Genomic DNA, 26,967 nt, shown 5'->3' on the forward strand with positions numbered 1-26,967 from the left:
AATACAAGGATGGGATTCTGTCACATAGGCAGATGTAATTTGGTCATAAATAAAACAGTAATGAAGTTGAAGAGAGTATATTTGTATTGTAGAACATGACTTTAATGCAGGTGCAACACAGGATTGTCTTGTAGCGTTTCTCTCCCGGTACTCTGGAGAAATCTAAGCTCTGACATCTTGTGCATTGAACACTCTTGACAGCATCAGTGTCAGGAAGGCCAAGGTATGTAAATGAATGACTACAGCTCTCTGGAATGAAACTCAAAAGATAGGCTTTGGACTATCAACCAGAAACTTCAGCCATTATGCTTTCCTTCACATAAAATTAGAAGTTTTTGTTGTTAGTAGCAATCAGGACTGGAGTATATTTCCCACAGAAAATGGCAGTGGAAGAAGTCATAGGTGGACTGAGTGTCTGTAAGTTGGGAGCTGAAGAAATAGAAACATCTTTTTAAGAAGCATTAAACCTCAGATTCTCTTGACATGTAAAGTTTCATATTATCAATGTTTAGAAAACCCACAGTTGATCATTTAACCACACTGATCTTCAATGAGGAAAAAGGTCTCTTCCTCTTAGGATTTCCAAATACTAGCAAAACTGGATCAATATCAATTTTAAGTCTGTCCTGAGAATGCATTAAAATTGTAATTAATGTTTAGAACATGATAGAGCACAAACATGGCTCTCCTGATTGGAACCTCCTGGTAAGTACTACCAGCAGTAACAGCCTGCCACCCTCTTGTTTTAAGGGTGTCTGGGATAGTATATAAGTCCCAGAGTGTGGATTTGTCTCGATGGTATGCAGAGTGTAGGCATCATGACCACATATCGCATCTTCAGATCTGGGAAAAGGTTGAACTAGCTAGAGTTGGGCTCCATCCTCCAAGCTATGTGAGGGAAAGTCTTTTGTAACTTCCAGAGACATAAGAGACTGAAGGAAGTAGAGATGAACTAGCATACTTGGCCATGTGTCACATCCCCAGCACACACATAAAACCACCTAGTATCGATTACCTCTGTGAGCGGCAATTTGTTACCGCTGTTCTCACTGACTACCAAATCCTTAGTGTTCCCCATCCATTTGTGCAGCAGATTAACTGCTTGAATTAACCTTTACATTTGATTGATGCCTACCTTGTTACAGTCTGGACAGTTTTGTCAAGCACTTTTGTAAAGTGTCTATCCTTTAGCCCAGCAATCTTTTTCCATGAATTTAGATGGAAATTATAATCTATGATTACATATATAATGATGTTGTTATAAAAAATAAATTGGAAAAGAACTCAAGCTGGTTGATTTTGATGGTTGACCCATGAAAGAGTAGACTGAACCAGTGACTGTAAATCTGTGTAATGAGATTCAATACCATTCTTAATATAATGTATATAATGAAGATGTAATCAGTACTAAAAATGCTCATAATGTATTGATTAGTCAAAATTTGTCCATTATATGATTATATATTGGGAAAACGTATATGCTTTCACATGTTGTGAACTTTAGGTATTTCAGGTAGACTTTTAGTCTTGTTTCTCCACCAAGGAAATTTCTAACTATTATATCCTCAAAGTTAGAAACAAAAAGTTTGGCCAGCCTGGTCTACAGTGCAAGTTCCAGGACAGCAAGGATTACACAGAGAAACCCCGTCTCAAAACAAAAAAAAAACAAAAAAAAAATCTTCTGTTATTGTTTCAAATTATATAAAGTGGAGAAGTGTATATGTACATGGCAGGCATTCTACTGACTAAACCATCTCCCAGCCCAGAAATGTGATTTTTATTTAATGACATGATACTATTTCACATTATGTGGTCTAGTTCCCCTTAAGTGTGGTTAATAAAAAAAAATTACACAGCTGTATGGCCGTAACAAATATATTCAGGAAATAATCTCATTTACTCTTGTTGGGCATATTAAATTACTAAATGCTAAGAACCTAAAACTTGTGGTATAGCCAAAAAGTTGGGAAGCATTTTTTAATTATAATTCTAGTACAACCCAAAGAAAGAGCTTTAGTTTAAGCTTTATTTCATATCAGTATTTTTTTTATAACAAACTATACTCTAGATGGGTTTATGTTTTATTTAGCTTTATTTTTATTACTCTTTAATTCTTTCTTATTCCCTTGTATCTTAGAGGTTATCAGACAGTATTCAACAAGGCTGTTTTCCTGGGAGAGAAGGTGGCAGTGACTTCTCAATAACATGTTATACTATGAGTGACCTAGCTTTGAATGTAGAAAAGTTCATTTAATTCCTCATGTTACCTTAGGGCCTTTAGTGGAAATTTGCACATTTCTTTTTAAACTTAAACTGAATAAGATTCTATAGCAGTGGTTCTCTACTTCTTAATGTTGTGACCTCATGTTGTGGTGACTCCCCACCCATAAAAGCTATTTAATAACTGTAATTTTGCTACTGTTATGAATCATAATGTAAAGTCTGATATGCAGGATATCTGATATGGGCTCCCCCCCTCCCCAAGGAGTCATTGCCCACAGGTTGAGAACCACTGCTCTAAAAGAAAGCACTTGATGGCAAAGGACTGCCCAGACAGAAGAAATGAGTTCTGGAAAGTACCACAATTCAAACTTGTGTCTTAGGCTTGGGGGCATCAAAGCTCCATGGTGCACCCTCTCCTCCATCCTTGTACACAGGCCTGCGAGCCCAAAGCTCTCAGAGGGTGAACAGAGGGAAAAGCCTAGCAGACAAGCTGGAGCTAGGGCAACTCCTGAGTCAAGCCACTGGTTTTTCCTCTGTGTGGGTCTGCAGCTCATGAGCTCCTCCTCCCAGAGGCAGCAAGTCACAGTGCCATCCGCCACCTGCTGAAGGCCACCACTCTTCATACTGTTGAGGCTACTTCACCTTCTAAATACGTAGGTCAGCTCTAGTGATACTGTCTTCTTGGGCAGTATTGGTGCTATGAATAGAGGTGAGGGTAGCTGAGCTGGGAAGGCCAGTGAGAAAGCAAGGATGCAGACAAGGCTAATGAAAGCCCTCTCCAAGTATGTGCTAGCCTCTCCAGACTCTCAGGAGCCACACATGTCCTTGCTCCAGCTGTGTCTGGTGTGGTGACCAGGCCCGGGTCTCTATCTTTACTTTTCTCAGCCTCTATTCATATAATCTCTCCAATGCCTTTGTCCTGGAGTCTTGAAAGCCCAAAAGACAGGGCATTCTGGATCCTGGTAGGACTTGCCTGGGCTCCTGAGCATGATGAACATACTGTGCAATTCAAATAGTGGAGCCAAGTATGATGAAGCATGCCTATAATCTCAGCACTAGGAGACTGAGGCAGGAGGATTGCAAGTGTGAGACCATTCTGAGTCCAGTCTGGGATACAAAGCAGGACCCTGCCTCAAGACTGCATTTTCATATAAGAACAAGGAATATCTGACCATAAAAAAAAAGCAAGAAACAAGTTGTTTCTTTTGCTCTTTAGCTGTAAGTCCCTTTTCCACTTCCAGGCACAGCTTGGCTCACTGCCATTGAGGAGCAACCTGAGTTATTTCTGGAAAAGGATGCTCCATTTTGGCAGAGCCTAACTCAGCACCAAGGGCAGAGCAGAGAGGAGAGCCCACAAGATGTCTAAGGCATTGACTGGGCAGAGAACTTTAGTCCTTATATTTGTTTGTCTCTGGTGGTTGAGAAAGAGGTCCATGAGTAGAAGGTGGGTCCTGTGAGAATCTGACAGCTTACTGACCTGTGGGAAGATTGCATTACAAGTTAATCACTATGTGGGATGCAGTCCCAGTTTCCAAGTAGGGCTTGAGCACTAGCCCTTGTAAGGCATCCACAGTAGGGGGCCTCATCACTGCACTGGGCCTTACAACAATGCATGGGTGACCTCATCACTGCACTGGCCCTTATAACAGTGCATCCATAGTAGGTGACCTGACCACTGTGCTAGCCCTTACAGCAGTACTTTTATAATAGATGACCTCATCACTGTGCATATTACAGAAGTTACCCTCCAGGACTAGGTAGCTCAACTAATCACTTAGTTTCCTTACACTGGCCACCTTTGCCTGAATATGACCCTGCAGGTGACAACCCTAGACTTGGAACCTCCTGGGGAAGAATGTGACTAACTGCTGTGTCCATTTGCCTCTGAAGCTCTTGGGCCATCCTTTCCATGGACTTTTCTATCTCTCCCTTAGGCTGCTTCCTTACTAAGTGACACTAGGACAGCCCAGTCCTAAATACTCATCGATGGTACACTTGGAGGGTTGGTGGCCACTGAGATGAGGCACTCTTAGATGCTGTGACACTGGAACCCAGGTGTCCTCCCAGCACCATTAGTAATTTAGCCATTGGCCCTGCAGGTTAGATGACTAAGAACCACCCCAGTGAGATCCCAGTCACCATGGGTTGCTAAGGCTTTAGCAGAACCCAGTTGAAATCTCTAAAAGTTCGATTTCCTTGCTTCCAAGGCTTGGAAAGGATCAGGTGACTCCTCCAGGTACCTGTCCTCTTCCTGTTTTACTTCAGAATAAGGGAAGAAAGAGGCCCGGATTGGCATCCTGGATAGAGGAAACTGGGATGTTTGTTATTCAGGGACATAGTTTTGAAGCCCTGCAGGCATTGCAGCCAGGCAGCACCCAACAGAGCACCTCCCAGGCCCCACCACCACCCCCGATCTCTCTCATGGGGCTGCTTTTGAGGAAAAGAAAAAAAAAGCCCCATGAGTTTTTAGAGTACCTATGAAGCATTCTCTGCCAGAAATAAAATCAGACTAAAACAAACCAGCTAAGGTCAATGAAAAGAAAATCCATCTGTTGCTGCTTAATTGCTTTTAAAAATGATTCTGAGGATATTAGGAGAGTATTCTTCAGAAGCCTGGATATCCCAAGGCAATGCTGAATCACAGCTGAACCACTTGACAAGGAATGCTTCCAAAGGACAGAAAGAGTTCCTGCAGGCATCCTCCAGCCAATACCTGAAGCATCCAGAAAACCTAGTTTTAAAGCCAGGAGTGGTGGCTTGTTTGGAATCCCAGTACTCCAAAGGTAGAGAGAGCCAGAGGATACTGAAGTTCAAGGCCAGCCTGTCGTAACAGCAAGTTCCTAGCCAGCTTACATTAGAAAAAAAGAAGAACAAAAAGAAAATCTAATCCTAACAGGTTTTACTTCTATACCCCTGGCTAGTCAGTTCTGCAACTCTGGCCTTGAACTCATAGTGATGTTTTCCTCCACCTCCCAAGGGCTGGGATTCTAAATGTGTACCACTACACCAACTCTTTATATTGAGTGTGTGTGTGTGTGTGTGTGTGTGTGTGTGTGTGTGTGTTTATATGCCACATTTATGTAAGGCCAGAGATGATGTGGGATGCCCTGGGGTTAGAGGTATTCGTGAACTGCCTGATATGTGTGCTGGAAACCAAACTCAGATCCTCAAGTCTCTATCACAGTTTCCCCCTCCCCACATCCCCACAGCCCTGAGGAAGACACGAGGGCATCATATAATAATCTAGCCCATTATTCTGAAGAAGAAAAACAAAACAGTCTTGTTCTGGAAAACATGTCAAGTTCAGAAGTCAGTGTATTTAGAATGTTGATTTCTGAGAGGCAGTAGCTGTTGAAGGTGTTTCACTATAGACTGTTGGGATACTGAAGATCCAGAAGCAAGCCTGAGAACTCTGGTAGAGACAGGATAATGGTCCTATGGTTTTGCATTTAGCCAGATGAGGAAGCAAGTGTGTTTTTTAAATCTAGCAAATGAAACCATGTTAGATTATAAGACTTAGATTATAAGACCTGTACAGTAGATTTGAGCTCTACATAAGAAATTTAATTGATACAATGAACAGAGCTTGAGTCTCAAAAGTGGTAACTTCCAATTTAAGTAATCAGAAGCTGTCTGATCAGCTGTTGGAATAAAGCAGCAAGGCAGACACTGAGTGGGAGTCTCATGGCCGTAGGTTTCCATGACTTAGAATTCTCAGCTCCTTCACATCAGTTTCCTCATCACATCCTAAGCATCCATTACAAGCAGAAAAGATAGGCAATAGCTCTTTGATTGGAGAACCAAATCAATTGAAAATCAGATTGCTTAGAGTGCAGCCTGTCCTTTGTTCATCTTTCTATCAGTTACCAAACAGCAGTCTGAGGCAGCACCGGACTATGCTATGGGAAGAGCCATGTAAATATGCCATAAGTGGAAGTGGCCCCAGAGGTGTGGCTATGATTGTTATCATCTGATTGTTTGATTGACTTAGTACATACAGACAAAAGATGCTTTTTTTATACTGAATCAAAATGTTTAAAATGTGCTCTGGGGTAGTGTAGGCTTGTCATTGTCGTCATCATTAGTGTTATGGTATAAAACAATTATGAAAATGGATTTGTAACTAGAGTGGACCTGATTCAGTTCCACAGCCAAGCAGCGAAAGATTGTCATATCTGTTTTCATCCTTTCCACCATATGGCTAGACTGCAGAAATCTGCTGTTTTGGAAGAGGAAGGCTGCACCATTCACTCTGTGAGTAACTTCAAGTTCAAAAAAGTACCTCCCAAAGGCTTCCTGTGGAAGCTGGTTAAGAGTTCCATAAACCTAGGAGCCCTGAAGCTGACCAGAACAGCTAGATTTTAAAATCACTGTCAAGTCTACACTTAAAAGGGAAGCAGGGAGGCTCACCAGACAATTCCTCAATGGCATATATTGGAGACTTGCTGCTTTGGGGCTTGTTTGTCTAACATCTTTTGATGTGGTTGGTGGAAGACTGAACAGACTGAGGGAATTTCTGATGGGAGGACCTACCCTGATGGGCTAGGGAGGCCCAAGTGAGAATGGACAAGACTGTGCTGTCCAGCTTACCTGTGCAGTGCCTACGAGACAGCAGTGCAGCCTTGGTATGTCCTCGCATGTGCTTTTGGAGTAGCTCTGTAGACAAGCCATGCTTGATTCAGAGGACCCAAGCAGAACAGAGGAACTTGTACATACAGTGTTCTCATGTTGATAAAATGAATTTAACCTTAATTATAGGAGGAAATATGAACTATGATTTGACAGACAACTCATTTAGAGTCATTGAAATAATTGTACACGTACCTTCATGAGACTAAAAGGACAGTAAGAATAAAAGGCTAGGGGACCATCAAGATGGCTCACCATATAGGGAACTTGCCACCAAGCCTCATAACCTGAGTTGAATCCCTGGACCATCATGGTGGAGGAGAGAACTGACTCCTACAAAGCTGTCCCTTGAGTCCATATGTGCATTTTAATGCATGCATGCGTGCACAAGTGCACACAAACACACATTCTAAATAAATACTTTTTTTAAAAAAATGGGGCTAACAGGATAACTCAGCTGGTGAAGATGTTTGCTGTCAATCCTCAGAACCCACATAATAGAAGGAAAGAACTGACTCCTGAACTACACACACACATACACATACACACACACACACACACACACACACACACACCAAGTAAAATAAATAAATGTAATGAAAAAAAGAATAGAAGACCATGATAAAAGCTAAAGTTACAAGCACTCTATGTTCCTGTGCAATCAGTGGAAATGGATGGGGCGCATGCATGGGAACACTGAGCTAGCTCGGGCCAGGTTCTCTCATTGGCCTGTATTTCCCCTGATGTGATGTTGCTCCTCTCCTGCTGCTTTCCCATCTCCCTACTCCTTAAACTCCCATGCTCTGCCCTTTCCACACCCTTCTCTTTACCCTCAGTTCTTTGGGGGTCAGCTTCAGTTCAGACCCTTTGCAGCTAACCACATGATACACCAGCCACTCCCAGCTCTGATCCTCTAACCTACAGTCCTCTCCTGTAACCTACAGTCCTCTTTCTCTTCTGTAACCTACAGTCCTCTCCTGTAACCTACAGTCCTCTCTCTCCTGTAACCTACGGTCCTCTCATATAACCTACAGTCCTCTCTCTCCTGTAACCTACAGTCCTCTCCTGTAACCTATAGTCCTCTCCTATAACCTACAGCCCACTCTCCTGTAACCTACAGTCCTCTCTCCTGAAACCTACAGTCCTCTCTCTCCTGTAACCTACAGTCCTCTCTCCTGTAACCTACAGTCCTCTCTCTCCTATAACCTACAGTCCTCTCCTGTAACCTACGGTCCTCTCATATAACCTACAGTCCTCTCTCTCCTGTAACCTACAGTCCTCTCCTGTAACCTATAGTCCTCTCCTATAACCTACAGCCCACTCTCCTGTAACCTACAGTCCTCTCTCTCCTATAACCTACAGCCCACTCTCCTGTAACCTACGGTCCTCTCATATAACCTACAGTCCTCTCTCTCCTGTAACCTACAGTCCTCTCCTGTAACCTATAGTCCTCTCCTATAACCTACAGCCCACTCTCCTGTAACCTACAGTCCTCTCTCCTGTAACCTACAGTCCTCTCTCCTGTAACCTACAGTCCTCTCTCCTGTAACCTACAGTCCTCTCTCTCCTATAACCTACAGTCCTCTCCTGTAACCTACAGTCCTCTCTCCTGTAACCTACAGTCCTCTCTCCTGTAACCTACAGTCCTCTCTCTCCTATAACCTACAGTCCTCCTGTAACCTACAGTCCTCTCTCCTATAACCTACAGTCCTCTCTCCTATAACCTACAGTCCTCTCTCTCCTGTAACCTACAGTCCTCTCTCTCCTGTAACCTATAGTCCTCTCCTATAACCTACAGCCCACTCTCCTGTAACCTACAGTCCTCTCTCTCCTATAACCTACAGTCCTCTCTCCTGTAACCTACAGTCCTCTCTCTCCTGTAACCTATAGTCCTCTCCTATAACCTACAGCCCACTCTCCTGTAACCTTCAGTCCTCTCTCCTGAAACCTACAGTCCTCTCTCCTGTAACCTATAGTCCTCTCTCCTGAAACCTACAGTCCTCTCTCTCCTGTAACCTACAGTCCTCTCTCTCCTGTAACCTACAGTCCTCTCTCTCCTGTAACCTATAGTCCTCTCCTATAACCTACAGCCCACTCTCCTATAACCTACAGTCCTCTCTCTCCTATAACCTACAGTCCTCTCTCCTGTAACCTACAGTCCTCTCTCTCCTATAACCTACAGTCCTCTCTCCTATAACCTACAGTCCTCTCTCCTGTAACCTACAGTCCTCTCTCTCCTGTAACCTATAGTCCTCTCTCTCCTATAACCTACAGCCCACTCTCCTGTAACCTACAGTCCTCTCTCTCTCCTGTAACCTACAGTCCTCTCTCTCCTGTAACCTACAGTCCTCTCTCCTATAACCTACAGTCCTCTCTCTCCTGTAACCTACAGTCCTCTCTCGCCTATAACCTGCAGTCCTCTCTCCTGTAACCTATAGTCCTCTCTCTCCTATAACCTACAGTCCTCTCCTATAACCTACAGCCCACTCTCCTGTAACCTTCAGTCCTCTCTCCTGAAACCTATAGTCCTCTCTCCTGTAACCTGTAGTCCTCTCTCCTGAAACCTACAGTCCTCTCTCCTGTAACCTACAGTCCTCTCTCTCCTGTAACCTACAGTCCTCTCTCTCCTGTAACCTACAGTCCTCTCTCCTGTAACCTACAGTCCTCTCTCCTGTAACCTACAGTCCTCTCTCCTGTAACCTACAGTCCTCTCTCTCCTGTAACCTACAGTCCTCTCTCTCCTGTAACCTACAGTCCTCTCTCCTGTAACCTGTAGTCCTCTCTCCTGAAACCTACAGTCCTCTCTCCTGTAACCTACAGTCCTCTCTCTCCTGTAACCTACAGTCCTCTCGCCTGTAACCTACAGTCCTCTCTCCTGTAACCTTACAGTCCTCTCTCTCCTGTAACCTACAGTCCTCTCTCCTGTAACCTACAGCCCACTCTCCTGTAACCTACAGTCCTCTCTCCTGTAACCTACAGTCCTCTCTCTCCTGTAACCTACAGTCCTCTCTCCTGTAACCTACAGTCCTCTCTCTCCTGTAACCTACAGTCCTCTCTCCTGTAACCTACAGTCCTCTCTCTCCTGTAACCTACAGTCCTCTCTCCTGTAACCTACAGTCCTCTCTCCTGTAACCTACAGTCCTCTCTCTCCTGTAACCTACAGTCCTCTCTCTCCTGTAACCTACAGTCCTCTCTCCTATAACCTACAGTCCTCTCTCCTGTAACCTACAGTCCTCTCTCCTGTAACCTTACAGTCCTCTCTCTCCTGTAACCTACAGTCCTCTCCTATAACCTACAGCCCACTCTCCTGTAACCTACAGTCCTCTCTCTCCTGTAACCTACAGTCCTCTCTCTCCTATAACCTACAGTCCTCTCTCCTGTAACCTACAGTCCTCTCTCCTGTAACCTTACAGTCCTCTCTCTCCTGTAACCTACAGTCCTCTCCTATAACCTACAGCCCACTCTCCTGTAACCTACAGTCCTCTCTCCTGTAACCTACAGTCCTCTCTCCTATAACCTACAGTCCTCTCTCCTGTAACCTACAGTCCTCTCTCCTGTAACCTTACAGTCCTCTCTCTCCTGTAACCTACAGTCCTCTCCTATAACCTACAGCCCACTCTCCTGTAACCTACAGTCCTCTCTCTCCTGTAACCTACAGTCCTCTCTCTCCTGTAACCTACAGTCCTCTCTCCTATAACCTACAGTCCTCTCTCCTGTAACCTACAGTCCTCTCTCCTGTAACCTTACAGTCCTCTCTCTCCTGTAACCTACAGTCCTCTCCTATAACCTACAGCCCACTCTCCTGTAACCTACAGTCCTCTCTCTCCTGTAACCTACAGTCCTCTCTCTCCTATAACCTACAGTCCTCTCTCCTGTAACCTACAGTCCTCTCTCCTGTAACCTTACAGTCCTCTCTCTCCTGTAACCTACAGTCCTCTCCTATAACCTACAGCCCACTCTCCTGTAACCTACAGTCCTCTCTCCTGTAACCTACAGTCCTCTCTCCTATAACCTACAGTCCTCTCTCCTGTAACCTACAGTCCTCTCTCCTGTAACCTTACAGTCCTCTCTCTCCTGTAACCTACAGTCCTCTCCTATAACCTACAGCCCACTCTCCTGTAACCTACAGTCCTCTCTCCTGTAACCTACAGTCCTCTCTCTCCTGTAACCTACAGTCCTCTCTCTCCTGTAACCTACAGTCCTCTCTCTCCTGTAACCTACAGTCCTCTCTCCTATAACCTACAGTCCTCTCTCCTGTAACCTACAGTCCTCTCTCTCCTGTAACCTACAGTTCTCTCTCCTATAACCTACAGCCCACTCTCCTGTAACCTACAGTCCTCTCTCCTGTAACCTACAGTCCTCTCTCGCCTATAACCTGCAGTCCTCTCTCCTGTAACCTACAGTCCTCTCTCCTGTAACCTACAGTCCTCTCTCCTGTAACCTTACAGTCCTCTCCTGTAACCTACAGTCCTCTCTCCTATAACCTACAGTCCTCTCTCCTGTAACCTACAGTCCTCTCTCCTGTAACCTACAGTCCTCTCTCCTGTAACCTTACAGTCCTCTCTCTCCTGTAACCTACAGTCCTCTCCTATAACCTACAGCCCACTCTCCTGTAACCTACAGTCCTCTCTCCTGTAACCTACAGTCCTCTCTCCTGTAACCTACATTCCTCTCTCCTGTTACCTACAGTCGTCTCTCTCCTATAACCTACAGTCCTCTCTCTCCTGTAACCTACAGCCCACTCTCCTGTAAACTACAGACTTTTCTCCTGTAGCCTACAGTCCTCTCTCTCCTCAAAATCTCCATCAGAATGTGCTGTGGAACCCAAGGCAGATCCCAAGGGCAGCAATTTTTGTGTTCAACCCATCACAGCTAACTAATCAGTATGTTCTAGAATTTCTGCCTTCTTGAGGCATTTCAGATTCATTAGCTGCTCTTTGTTGATGCTACAGCCACCTCAGTTCACATCTTCAGCATTTACAAGAGCCACTGTAGGTCCAATTCCAGGTCCACCCCATGCCAGCTTTGGGGTTGTCACCTAGACATTTAACTGCTTTGAGCTTCAGTTTATTCCTTTGGGGTGTGTTTGTTGTTCTTATTATTGTGTTTTTTTTTTTTTTTTTTTTTTTTGTTTTAACTCAACATGTTATAAGTTTATTATATTTCAAGCAGGAAAGTGACTACATTTATAATAAAAATATCTATCCAGCTTTATCATTTTGTGTCGGTGCCAAAGGAGACTCACTGTTGGCCCCACCACCTAATACTGATAAAAAAACAAAATGCTTTTAAAGAGAATAAATAATGTGTGTGACCCAAACACATCCAAACTTTGCTCCTGGGATTGACTGCATGGGTAGCCACATGTGGCCTGCTCGGATTCTGAGAATCTTGTAAGATTAACCAAAGCAAAATTTGGGGAAGAAAATAATGTAAGATATATAGGTAAAAGAAAGGAAGTATCTAGAACTGTACAAGTAGCATCCAGCACCCCTTCTTGCTGGGGCTAAGAGGAAGTTCAGGTTGTGCCTATGTCCCAGATACTCAACTCTAATCTACTGGACTCCAGGTGACAGAACACTGTAAGTAGATGCTCTGCAGGAAGCCTCTGGTGACTGACAAGCCACAACTCTGGATGGTATTTAGTTGGTACTTTAACTTTTCCAGTCCTTTGTCATGTGCTCATCATACATACGCATACATGTGTGTTCACATGTGTGCATGGGCTCACACAGAGTCTTGGAGATCGTTATGAAAGGCAAGAAGAAAGATGGTCATGGCTTACTGTTTACTACAAATGTGTATCCAGCATGGTGGAAAGCCACATGCCCTGGAATGGACAGAAGGTACAGGATGCTCTGGAGAATGTCACTGTCAGCTCGAGTGACCTGGTTTTTTTTTTTTTTTTTTAATGTCTACCAAGCTTTTATTCTTTTCACAGCTCAACTGCCCATGGAGTTCAGAGTATGATCTTTTCCACACTGGAACCCCACCCTGTTTTCGATGGTTTTGGGGATTGAACTCAGGGCCTCTGGTAGGCTAGGTCAGCCTTTCAGCCACAGAACTACATTTCCAGTACCCTAGAATAGTATTTTCCAAAGCATTTCCGGAAACTTACATGTATTTTTATAGACATGCAACCTGAGTTTCGATATAAAATGTAATTCTTACTATGAGTGACCTGGTTTTTGAATGGTGACCCTAACACGCTTTTCAGGTTCCAGTACTGTTTGATACAGTTCTCAGCAGTGTCCTCACATCAACACCCATCTTTCAGCCCTTGACATAATTACTTCCAAAGCATAGCATGTGTTACTTAATTACTGCCTGGCCTCTTCAGAGCTGGGTGTCCTCAAGACAGAAGTTAGAGTCTGCATTGTGAGGGAAAGTCCAGAAGAGCTGAGAGGTTGACCCAGTGACAAAGAAGAGGTTCCAGTTCACGAATCAGATTAAAGTGGCCAAAGACTGGTTTCAAACACCTCCTGGAACCTGTCAGTATTGACTTTGTCATTCTGGGTCAACTGTCCTTTAGCTGTTTTGTTGTTGTTGTCTGTTTTTTTTTTTTAAATTTCATGTTATATGTGTTTTGCCTGTATGTCCACACACCATGTACATGCCTGGTGCTGGCAGAGACTAGAAGAGGAATTCAGATCCTGGAACTGGACTTACCGTTAGGATCTGTCACGTGGGTACAGGAAACTGAGGTCCACTACTAGAGCAGCTAGTCTCTTAACCACTGAACCATCGCTCCTGTACCCTCTATTTTACTTTGTTCTTTAAACCTGTGAGGTTGTAGGTACAAAATCCACAAATAAATAGATGAAATTATCCATTTTAAGGCTTGACTCAAGCTGGGCGGGGTAGTTCTACCTTCAATCCCAGAAGAGGCAGTTTGAGGCCGTCCTGGTCTACATACTGAGTTTCAGGCTAGCCAGGATTAGAGCTGGGTGTTGGTGGTGCACGCCTTTAGTCCCAGCACTGAGGAGGCAGAGGCAAGTGGATCACTGTGAGCTCAAGGCCAGCCTGGTTACAGACAGGACTACACAAAGAAACCCTGTCTCAAAAAGAAAAAGAAAAGAAAAGAAAAGTGCCAATAAACATATAAAAATCAAATTCTTTAAGTGGTGTCCTTCCCAGCAGTTGTAGTTGCAACATAAAGAAGAGTAGGTGTGGACCAGAGATGGCGGTGAAATGGGGAGGCTGAGGTAAGAGGACCAAAAAACAGAAAAGGAACAAATCTCTTGGGTGCCAACATCAAGTAAAACAAACAAGCTGAGAGGCCCAGGATTCCCCATGGCAACGGAAGCCAGGAACTTTCTAGCCAGCTGGGGTCACCCAGGAAGTACTGCTATTAACAGACTCACAGTGGGGTATGTGTATTGTACAAGTCATTATTCATGCTTCTTAGTCTTTACATTTTATGGTGGTAAAACTTCTTTGGTGGTACTAGGACAAAACACTTAATTTGGTTTAGTCTCTAAAGCTCTGTAGGTTGGGGGGAGCACAAAAGGAAGGAAGGAAGTAAATATGTTGGTTTTCTTTATCAAAACACTTAATAGCATGAAGGAAGACTGCCATTAATTTATGTTTTGTTATGACACATGAAGTGCATTAATTGTGTTTTGATTGCTTCTGGAACACTGAAGACTGATGGAGGAGCTTTGGCCATTCATTTAAGGGAATGAGTATTTCAAGCTTTGTGTATTTTTGTCTTTTTTTTTTTTTTTTTTTCTTTAAAGCTGTAACATTTAAGGATGCGCCACTTAGTTACTTGTGTGTGCAGCTGTCATGTTGGAGTCGGGGCTGAATGTCATCCAGAATGCCTTTCTGCCCTACCAGAGAGTGGCGATAATAAGTAAATGCATAGACAGGAAGAGCTTGAAACCCTCACAGCAAAGTGACCTGCATAGAGCAGTACAGACTCTCTGAGAGTGGAAAGCTGGCTTGTTTAAAGGCAAGGGCAAAGGTCTAAGCTGACATTCCTGCATTGCAGCAGTATGTCTCATCGTAGACAGGCTTTCTCCACTCAGTAAATTGTAGTGTATTCAAAACAACATGGTGTGCAGGCTCAGCATGTATAACCAGTAGCAACCAAAAAGTGGGAAAGCTGATGGTGTGATATTTTAAAAGGCAAAGCTGAAATATATAAGAAAGGGCTTAGGGGCAGGAGGGATGGCTCAGTGGTTAAGATCACTGGCTGCTCTGGAAGAGGACCCAGGTTTGATTCCCAGCACCCACATGGCTGCTTACAACTGGCTATTAACTCCACCGGCACTATACACATATTGTATACAGACATACATGCACGCAAAACACCCATACATAATAAAATGATCATTTAAAAATAAAAAAACATAAAGAGGGTTGAAATACAAAAACAGACAACTGCTGTCTTTATTGGCTATAAAATCCTCTTGGAGTTTCAAGGAGTGAACCCTTGATCTCTATCGTTGAGGTATCATTTCAGTGTTTAGCCATTTTTCCCAAGTGATTTATGTTTTGACTAATGTATTATCTCCTTTTCTCCTTGCAGCTCCTCAGAGAAATTTTGAAATTGCTTTCAAGATGTTTGACTTGAATGGAGATGGAGAAGTAGACATGGAGGAGTTTGAGCAGGCAAGTGGTGCTGACGTCCTTATTTAGTATGCTTAGCCAGTGGGGATGAGCAGTCAGTGTGGGCCCAGGTGACATTCTTAACTAAGAAAGCTCACTCTTGCTCAAAACAAACCCTTCTCAAAGATTGAACAAGTTCCCTGCATTTTCTTCTTGTATACCAACTTATATCATCAGTCATACTAAAATATTTAGTTGTCAACAATCTGCAGATAGGGCTGAAGAGATGGCTCAGTGGTTAAGAACACTGGATTCCCAGCACCCACATGGTGGCTCATCACTGTCTGTAACTCTGCTCCTTAAGGATCCCAAGGTCCTCTTCTGGCCTCCCTGGGTACCAGTCACGCATGTGGTACACCAGCATGTATGCAGCCCAACACCCACACATGTAAAATAATTTAAAACAAAAGAATTTTTAGAGAGCCCATCTAGAGAGTAGATTGAGAAGTGTGGGATGTTGAAACATACTGAGACAGTATGTTATTGTGAGGATGCCCCGCTTGTATGAGAGGTCTGTACCCCACCCCACCCTAAAACAGATCCTCTTTTTCTGAAGACATGTTCTCTAGGAGGCTTCCAGTCATGAAAGTGCCAGGCTTCCTGAGTCAAAATCCTTGTTCTCCTCCTTGCTGCCACTACTCAACTGGGTGTGTACCTCAGTCTCTTCATCTGTGAATGAGAATAATAGGACGCGGCTCCTAAGATTGTTGTGTCATGCAGTTGTGACCTTTCTTGTTTCACTGTCACGTGAGTCTCAGAGTGGTGATATGATTCTGTTGTAGGTTCAAAGCATCATTCGCTCCCAAACCAGCATGGGCATGCGCCACAGAGACCGTCCCACTACTGGGAACACCCTCAAGTCTGGCTTATGCTCAGCCCTCACAACCTACTTTTTTGGAGCTGATCTCAAAGGGAAACTCACCATCAAAAACTTCCTGGAATTTCAACGTAAACTTCAGCATGATGTGCTGAAGCTGGAGGTGGGTGTTGCCCAGACTAGATGGTCTTCCATGTTCACAGAGCCTCAGAGTCAGGCCTGTGCTAATGGCTTTCTTGCAGTCTCTCTCTGAAAACTGAAAACTGTCGGGTCTAAGCCTTAAGGTATGATCTGTGAATCAGGATCATATAGGAAATGACATAATCTGCGGGATTGCAAAATCTGCAAAAATGAAAAGATTAGTTGTCATTGGATTCCCCATTTAAGAAGAAATTTGGGAGTCAGAGCAGTCCTACCCTTCAACATGTTTCCAAGTTTTATGCTTGTTGCCTAGAAGGCGCAGAATATAAAGGAGAGGGGATGATAAATAGCCCTTTCTATGAACGTTTGCAGAGGCAGTAAAAACTGGAAACACAGACTCAGAATGAAGACTGCTGTGCTCAGAGGTACAGAAGCGTCTCACTGTGTTTGGAGATTTACAAGCTAGTTTTCTCATCAAAATGTAGTCAGTCATGCTGTTCAGGTCCCAAACACCTCACCATAAGAGCGTGTCAGTCTTGCCCAAGTGGGTTTAAGGTTTGGACCTATTGGTTCTATTTAGAGTATTCTATATATATGCTTTTGTCTAGTGGTTTAAAAAAAAAAAAAAAAAAACCCTGATTTTTAGAGATTTTTTTTTAAAATTCCTTTACAGCCTCTTTTTCTCAACATAAGCCCTACTTTAATATTATTTGAAACATTAAATAATGTCATTAAAAGCACATGGAAAGAATGGTACTGCTTCATTGTAAACCCTGTTTCTTCTCTGAACTCTGATTTCCCATCCCCACCTGACTCAGTTATGACAGTTTGGAAAAATCACAGGCTAATTCCAGTTATCTAACAAAGTTAGGATCTAGGAGAAAAAAAAAAGATGAATGAAATGTTAGCTCTAGCTTTAAAATTTGCTATTGTGTTAATGTTTAAGTGATCTAATGAATAGGTGGCTATGATGCACACCTATAATCCTAGCACTTAGGAAACTGAGGCAGAAAGATTGCCATGAGTGTGAGGCCAGCCCAGGTTACCTAATGAGTTCCAGACTTGCTTGGGCTACATTGTGAAATGCTACCTCAAAAACACAAAGCTGGCCTTAGTAAGGACCACCTGTAATTCTAGCCCTCAGGAGGTAGAGACAGGAGGACCAGAAATTCAAGGCATCTTCAGCTACATAGAAAGGTCATCCTGGGACATATGAGGCCCTGGAATAGATTTCTGTATTTACCTAGGACTTCTTATGGAGGCCTGCAATGACTTAACATACCTTGTACCTATGTTAGTTACAGGTCCATAGAGCACTGTTCTAACCCACTCTAACCCCCTTGCACTGCCAAAGAATGCACAAGGCTGAGAAAGCATTAGGAGAAGTGGCCAAGTGTTAGATTTCAAAGATTCTTCTGCACTACATGCAGAAGAACACATCAGTCTAATAAATCACTGAAAGGATCTTAACAATAGTTGAAGCAAAACAATTACATACTCAGCTCTAATTAACCAGAATATCCATCATGGTACCTCAGTTTTTAAATTTTTATATCTATTTATTTTTATTTGTGGGGGTGAAAACCAGAGGACAGCATATAGGAGTTGATGATTTTCTTTCAAAACACCATGTGTACCCCAGGGTTCTAACTCAGGTCATCAGACTTAGTGGCAAGAGCCTTTATGTTCTGAGCCATTTCTCTAACCCATAATATTCTAATTAGGTGCCATTTTGTTTTATGTATTCATTTTTGAGACAAGGTCTTACCATAAAATTTGACTGGTGTGGAACTCACTCTGTAGACCAAGCTGGCCTCAATCACAGAGATCCTCCTGCCTCTGCCTCCCCAGTGCTGGCACTGAAGGAGTGGGCCACCATGCTCAGCAACATTTTGCTTTCTTTTGCTGTACATATAGGACTGTCAAAAACAAAAAACAAAAAACCTCAGTGCTCTGGTTTTTGCCACTCACCTTACCACAGTAAACTTTCAGATAATGGAATTTAAAATTGGACCATCTCAGAATGGAGCAAACTAGTCATTTAAGCCTTAGGACTCAACTTTATGTAAATGCTCATGTTAGCATAGTTTGAACATCCATTATCCAAATGTTTGGCAACAATGGTGTTTTGCACTTTTAATTTACTCTCTTTTTGGATTTTGTAATATTTGCATGTGTGTAATGAGATATCTTAGGATAGAATTTTACATTGAACTGTGTATTTTTGTCTAATATATATACTAGAGATGCTATAACTATATATAGTTTATGTGTATATATTATGTATATACATATATTCATCATGCTGTGCCTTCATGGAATTTGTTTTCTAACTGGAATATTTCTATCTATTCCTCAAATAGAAGAAAGTAGTAGACCCTGTCCAAGAAATATATGTAAGACTTTTTATGTTCTAGACTTTATATCCTATATCTAAATCCCTGGAATGCACACCAGACTGGTCTTGACAAACATCATAACATCTGGAAATGTAAATAGCTTGATTTCTTAACTTTATAATTTAATTTAACACAGAATACAACAGCATAAAATGCAGTTACAGGATAAAGCTCAAAGTATGGTGGTACTTTATACAAACTTGAAAGAACAATACATAGTCAACCCAAAGGGCAGAGCTGGTGGCCCCTGAACCACAATTTAGCTGAACATTCCAAGAAACACAAGTGGGAGTCTAAAGAGACCAAGCACAGGACTCCAGACTTTCATCCTGGGACTTGATAGAACTGAAAGCCCACCAATATAATATGTCAGCAATGGGATAAAAACATACAGAAAAACCAGGTGGTAGAGACACAGGCCTTTAATCCCAACACTCAGGAGACAGAGGCAGGCAGATCTCTGAGTTTTAGGCCAGCCTGGTCTACAGAGTGAGTTCCAGGACAGCCAGGTCTACACAGAGAAACTGTCTTGAAAAACAAAACAAATACAGAAAAGATGAGCGATTTTATACATGCATCCTATATATAGACATGATGGAAATCCTATCTGTGATACTTGTTCTCACGCTCTCTGTTGTCTTTAACATTGATTTAGGATTATTTATAGGCTTTGGGCCAGGAAATGCCAAGACAGTTCCTATGTTCTAGTTAGAAGGTCCTCACATGAGGAAGCCCATAGATGGTTTTTATTGGAGGAGGATCCTGTATTAACATTGTGTTAATATAAGTTATTCACCCTGAATCCATTCTTTCCATGTAATGACAGAGCCCTAGTGACTGAAGGCCCTGTTTCCACAGCTCTCTTTCAGTCTTTCAGCTGTCAGTGCTGTGTCTTCCCAGCTAGATGTGCATCCGTTGAGAAAGTGTAACGAGCAGACAGACCATTGGCCTTTGTTAAAACTTCTTCCACACCTTCCTGACTGTGACATGTGACAAATTCATTATTCTCTCAGAGTCTGGCTACTCATTCATAAAATGGCTAAATGAGTCAGTGTTTTGTTGTGGAGCTGAATCATGTCCCTCAAACATTCATATGTTGTAGCCTATTACTGTTTGGATTTTAAATGTCTCCATAAGTTAATGTTTTTGGATGCTTATGGCACTATTCTGAAGGTCGTGCAGCTTTTGAGACAGGGCCTGGCTCTTGGATGTAGGGTCCCAGGAGCAAGCCTTGGAAGGTTTTGCCCATCTCTGATTCCAGTCTGACTTTCTGTGTTTCCTGGCCCTGGCCCATGTGAACAGACCCACTTCGGGTATGGCTGACACTAACAGAGCTGTTTCTGCACTGTGTCTCCCCACCTTGAGGAAGTGAAATATCTCTGAAACCATGAACCAAACGCTTTTCTCCCTCAAGTGCTATCTGTCAGGTTATTTAGTTGCCACGATGGAAAAAGTATCACATGGCCTTAACACTGGTGTCTTAGTATACAGCTGTACTCAGGGTCAGGGCCAGAACAAGTAATTAAGTTCAAACAAGGCCATTCAATGGGATCCAGATCCCTCTAACCTGTGCCTTTCTGAGAAAAGATGAAGTGGACACACCAGGAAACATCAGGGCACACGTGTGCAAAGAGGCAGTCATGGAGAAGTGCTCTGGGCAGCCACCTACAAACCTAGAAGAGACCTGCAGAGGGGACAGTGCCATTTGACCTTCCAGAATTGTGAGGAAATGAATGTCTGCTATTTAAGCCACCTTTTGTCAGGGCAGGACTGTATTCCTGACAGCGCCTAGCAAGCATTGTGCCGTCAGTGTCTCTGCCATGGTATCGGTGTTGTTCGGTGTTGTGTGCTCAGCTTACCAGTGGCCCTAGACAAGGCCTAGGCAGCAGCACAAGTCATCCCAGTGAAGGCCAGAGGGTTTTCTTTGATTTTGAAATAATTTTCTGAGAAGACATCTGGAAATAGCGATTTTTGTTTTTATGAAACACTTAATTTCCCTTTTCAAAGTTTGGGTGATTTCTCCCTTCACTGAGCATGAAATAATATCTCATAATCACACTAAAAGGCAAGTGGAAATGATTAATAATCTCAACACCTTTGGTGTGGGCTTTATAATCCCTTAGTTATTTCTGTTTCCTACTAGTTTATTTCATGGCTTATCTCCTTTAAAACTTGAGATCAAGGAAATCTATGGTTCCATTTGGCTGGATTTTTCTGCCTTTTTCCTCAAAACAGCAGTGTTGAAAGTTTGATTCATCACTCTGCTTTTCTGGAAGGGTGGGAGAAAGAGACACCTGTGAGCGTCTTACTAAATGTCTGCTCTGGTCCAGGCACTTTGCATATACTAACTTGTTTTGAGACAGGTTCTCTCTGTATATCCTTGGCTAGCCTGGAACTCCCAGAGATGACTGTGCTGCCGCTTCCTGAGTACTGGAATTAAAGCCACCACTTGCCCAGCTGACTATTTTTAATTCTCACCAGCTCTATGGGAGTTGGTAGCTATAACCAACCATATCATAGGTATAGAAACTGAAACTTGAAGAGGTGAAAGTTACAGCTGTCTTATGATAGTGTCAGGATTCCAAGCCAGGTACATTCCATGCTTACTTTCAGACTGAGCTATTTCTGCTCATGACTTGGTTTTTATTTATGTTTTTCTCTCAGCCTGTGCTAATATTTTATGGGACTCAAAACAGTTTGGGTTTTAGGGGCAGAAAAAGACCAAAGTTCTATTATTCTACCTTCTCTAGAAGTCCATTTTCCTGACTCTCTGCAACCCAGTACCCCTCTTAGGACTGGGAAGAGATACCTTGTTGCCTGCTGTTTGTAAGCTGTTGCCTAACCTAGTTATGTAATCATGAGAAATAATTAGTTAAACTCTGTAATGTTTGAATGTTCATCCTACCCCCACCCCCCACCCCCCACCCCTCTATTTGAGAGCAATACCAATGGGCTGGCAAGATAACTCTGTGGTTAAGAGCACTGGCTGCTCTTTCAGTGGGCCTGGGCTCAATTCCCAGCAACCACTGTCCATATTGTAGCTCCAGTTCCAGGGGATCTTCTAGCCTCCAAGGGCAATAATAAAACAAATGGTTCACTGATAAAATCTGCAAGCAAAATACCCATCACATAAAGTAAAGTTTAATTTTAAAAAAGAGAGAACAATGGCAACAAAAATATGGTTTTAAAGAAGTGGTATAAAAATACAAAGTTGCTATATTTAAAACTCTTTTTAGGTTAAGAATTCTATATAAGGCTACCAGAAATTAGTGAGTTGAGTTCCTTGGAGACAGGTGCCAAGTCTAGTTCAAGTTAATATATTCATTGATTTCTTGAAGACTACAGCAAGAAAGGCGTCAATCAAAATGAAAGAAAATTCTTTGCAAGATTATGGTTAATTTTAATTTGGGGGGAAGGTGGGGGAAAGGAGCTGTCATGTCAAAGAGAAGTAAAAACTAATTTATACAAGAATAAAGAATGTTACTAGAATCTACAACAAAGAAAACAGGACATAAGTTGGGGGTCTGTATAGATATTGTATAGCCAGCTAACTACACTGTGAAGCATGTGTGTCAGTTACCTACAGATAAATTAGATACAAGTCAAAGAACAATGACTGTCTTGTGTTTCTGGTCTTCAAAAAATACTGACATTAACTACACTTGTTCAATAAGAAAGGAAAACCCACAAAGATATGCTAATTATTCACAATTATCAATAAAAACAGAGAGGTCTGGAGAGTAAAGATGTTTTTGGTCTGATCTGAGTTCAACTCCCAGAACCACATAAAGATAGAACTGTCCTCTGATTGCCTCGTGTGCAACATGGCAAATGGGCCTCCACACATTCATCATATACACACATCATTCACACACAGGCACACACATATGCTACATACATACAACCATAATAAATAAATGTTAAAAGTAAGATTAGCACTGGTTGTTGGTGGCCCAAGCCTTTAATCCCAGCACTTGTGAGGCAGAGGCAGGTGAATCTCTGTGAGTTTGAGGCCAGCCTGGTCTACAGAGTGAGTGCCAGGACAGGCTCCAAAGCTATAGAGAAACCCTGTCTCGGAAAAAAAAAAAATTAGCAAAAATGAGAGTTATAGATAGATAGATAGATAGATAGATAGATAGATAGATAGATAGATGTCAGTCACATGTAATCCCTAGTGGCAGAGATGTGTCTGATATAAGTATGAACCAGGATGTGAACCTGAAGAATAAATCAGTCTGTGAGGTAAGAGGATAGGAGTCTGCTCGGTGGCGTTTTATGTGTCACCCTTAACTCTGAGATGCATTCTGTCTGAAGAACATGCTGATTTGTTGTCATTTGTTCTTTATCCTGGCATGGAAAGGGTGAGAAGAGGCAGGCAGTATGAGTAACTCTGGGACTACAGCCAGGAAAGAGTGACAGAGAGAATGACCTTTCTTACCAAGTTTGTCCCAGACCAGACTTGAATTGATGATTCTCCTGGGTGTTCTCCTTTACCCTCAAAGGTGGTTCTGCAGAAATACAAGAGGGGTGGACAGACAGACAGACAGACAGACAGACAGACAGACAGACAGACAGACAGACAGACAGACAGACAGACAGACAGACAGGAAAATTAGTGGTCAAGTTCAATGAAGAGAAACCTGTAAGTTTCCCCAAGATCTAACTGGGTCTACAGACACACTAAATTTGGCCTCCTGATCAGCCTTCACTTGGAAGCTTGCTATGCATGGTGACACAGCCCTGTAATACCAGCAGACAGGAGGCTAAGGTGGGGCAGGCACTAGTGTGAAGCTAGCAGGAGCTAAACATCCTTTCTAAAGTAAAACAAAATGCAAAGCATGAGAAAGCTTAAACAAAGCAATGTCCAGGGTGTCTGAGTTGGTCCTACCTCTCTTCCTCTCTCTCAGTCTGTCTCTCTTCCTCTCCCTCTCTCTCCCCATCTCTCTCTCTTTCTCTCTCTCTCTCACACACACATACACACACACACAGACACACACACAGTAGTCTTCAGCAGCAGGTGCCTTTCAGAAATGATGTCTTCAGGTGTCAAAAGGAAATGCTTAGAATTACAAGCTTTAACCCTAGTCTGTTGGAGGAGTCTCTGGAGTCTAGACAATGTCTTCAGAGCCAGAGCCAGCCTCTCAGTAACTCATGAATTAATAATGCATTATGCACACCCCTGTTGACTTGATGATTTAAGCCAATGCCACATTAGAGGGTTGTATCATCTTCTGACTTCAGCTAATGGCATAGAAACGGATGTTCCTCAAGTCTCCCTCATCTCTCATTACTTTTCTTACAACTGTCTCTCCTGCCTCCATACCCACACTTTCCCATTCGCAGTCAGTCTACTCCTTGGGGCCATGAATGTCTTTTCTTATTAAAGCTTAGGCTAATGAAATATAAACTACTGCAGTCACTTCTTAGAGAAAGATTTGTGAAAGCTGGAGACAGGGTGCATTCTAAGGAAGTAGAGAGCTGCAGAGATGAGAGGAAGTGTGAAGATGGTGCATCCTAGAGAATAACGCAGGAGACAGCAGCTGGCCATGAGCACTCTGTGCTGAGTGGTGGTGTGAGCACCTCATCAGTGATACTGTGTGGTTCCAGAAACACACTAAAGTTTCGAAGGGAAGCAGTGTGATTAGATCTGGCTGGGTCCCTAGAAAGATTTACTGGTACTGTCCTATTAAATGTCTATGGTGTTTATCTAAGGAGAAATTAATAAGATAATTTTAGGAAACAGAAGAGGAAGAAAGGGGTTAGTTTAAGAAATCCTAAGTAGAAAGTATTTCTAGATTTAGCATCTGGTATAGGAGAGAAGAGGGGATGGTTGAGTTCTTAGAAAAATACTGAGTTCTGTTTTGGACATTTTCAGGCTGATGGTTTTTGGGAGTGGGCATGAGACAGGATCACCCTAAATAGACTAAACTGACCTCAAGCTCATGATAGCCTTTTGAGTGCTGAGACTGAATGCTTGGCTCAGACTGAAGTGCTGATGGACCATCTCAGTATGCTTGTCAAGAAATGGTTGGGTACATGGGCTTGGCATTCTGAGTAAGGATGCAGTTGGAGATGTAGATAGAGGATCCCCAGTGGAATCTATATAGGGAGTCTAAACAAGGATGGTAAATGTGCCTAAAGAACAAAAAGAAAGTGGGTGCAGAATTGCTATTATGCAAAATGAGGAAGAGGAGCCTGGGAAGGATGGGTCTCCATGAGAGCACCCTTGCGTCCATGGGGAGAGGTGTGATGCAAGAGTGAAGGCTCAAGACACCAGACAGTGTGGCAGCTATGGGAAATGTGTTCAGCTCCAGTGTGTAGAGCAGCTTTCCTTGACCTTTCTGCTCATTGTTCATCCGTATATCCACTCGTTGGTGTGTGGGGGGTTGTTAATTTAGTGCCCTTATAAGTTCACATATGTACACTTTTCAGACTGACCACTCTCACCTCCTACCTCCCAACCACCACTACCCACCCTCTCCACAAATCTTGTAGAACTTCCATGTTTCTTCACTTTGTTTTGTGACCCACCAAGATTAACCAGGGGCCATCTATGTGACCATGGGCTTGGAGCTTGGTGAACCCAGCACAGGATCTACAACTAAAAACGGGGATTTTTCTCCTCTCCCAGAACCTAACAATAGCCAGTCACTCGGAGATAAAGAGTAGGGTCCCATGAATATTTGTGGGGCTTGTTGTAGTTTATCTGATTTTGTGTGTGAGTGATTAGCCTGTGTATATGTCTATAATAACATACATGCCTAGTGCCTTTGAAGGCCAGAAGACATCAGATCCCCTACATCTGGAGTGACAGACATTGTGAGCTACCCAGTGGGCCTGGAAATATTACATTGGTCTTTGAAAAGAAAAGTCAGTGCTCTTAACCACTGAACCATCTCAGTAGCCCCAGTATTATTTTTTTTTCTTTTGAGACAAAGTATCACTCCGTAGCCCAAGTTTGTCTTAAATTTGTGGAGCTGCAAGAGCCTAAGGCAGGCACATGCCACCTATTTTAAACTGCTCTCTCCCAATCCCTGTCCACTGGTTCATGAGGCAATAGAATATGTAATGTGTTCACTCTTTAATCCCCTAGACCATGTTTAGCACAGAATAGGCACATGGCAAATATTTCATTGTAAATTGAATAACCTATTAGAATAACTGCTATACAATAATATTTGTATTTTTAGTTATTTAAATTTTAACTTCTATGACCTTGGAAGCTGTGCTGGCTAGTTTTATGTCAACTTGACACAGGCTCGACTCATGTGGGAAGGGGAAACCTTAATTGAGAAAAAAAAAAAAATGTCCCAACCAGATTGATCTGTGATGATGAATTTTCTTGATTAATGATTGATGTGGGAAGACCTAGCTTATTGTGGGTGGTGCTACCACTGGGCTGGTGGCCCTGGGAGCTATTAGAAAGCATCCTGAACAAGCCAGTAGCCAGAATCCCTCCATGGCCTCTGCATTAGCATCTGCCTCCAGGTTCCTACCCTGTTTGAGTTCCTGCCTGGACTTCCCCAGATGGTGGACTATGATATCAAAATATAAACTAAAATAAACCCTTTCCTCCCCAAGTTGCTTTTTGTCATGGGGTTTTTCACAGCACCAGAAACCCTGACTAAGACAGAAACCTTAATTTGTTGTACAGAATGGAGATAATGCTGGCTTCTGGGCAGGTGTGCAAGCACATGAGCACTGACACGGCATCCAGCCTCCATTCCATACTCTCAGAAGTTTATCCATTTCTCCATCCTCATGTGGCCACTGACCTGCTATTCCTTTGCTGACTACTCTACTCCACAGAATGCCCTGCCACAGCCTTCTAGAGTCCCTTGACACAGCCTGCTAGTGTCAAGAATCAGTGACCTAGACTTCCTGGCATTGCTGTTCATTCTTAGTCTGTGCAGATTTACAGCCTTTAAATTTTGGAAGATGACCAGAAAATTGCCCATGTACAGCCATTATGTTGATGCAGTTTTTTTAATGTCCTAGATTAGTAGTTCTCAACCTGTGGGTCTTGACCCCTTTGGGGTCAAGTGACCCTTTCATAGGGGTCATATATCAGATATTTATATTATGATTCATAACAGTAGCAAAATTACAGTTATGAAGCTACTCATGAGGTTGAGCCAGAATTGT

At 42.8% G+C, this 26,967-nt stretch overlaps 1 protein-coding gene across 1 annotated transcript in view; it reads left to right on the top strand.

Moving 5' to 3' along the window:
* Positions 1 to 26,967, top strand: part of Micu1 (mitochondrial calcium uptake 1) — a 145,745-nt gene that overhangs the window by 68,210 nt on the left and 50,568 nt on the right. The window contains exons 7-8 of the mRNA XM_051186738.1: positions 15,386 to 15,468; positions 16,248 to 16,445. Coding sequence (XP_051042695.1) covers positions 15,386 to 15,468; positions 16,248 to 16,445 — 281 coding nt within the window. The remainder of the gene's footprint in view (positions 1 to 15,385; positions 15,469 to 16,247; positions 16,446 to 26,967) is intronic.

This window comes from Phodopus roborovskii, unplaced genomic scaffold (assembly GCF_943737965.1).
Source record: "Phodopus roborovskii unplaced genomic scaffold, PHOROB, whole genome shotgun sequence".
Lineage (NCBI taxonomy): Eukaryota > Metazoa > Chordata > Mammalia > Rodentia > Cricetidae > Phodopus > Phodopus roborovskii.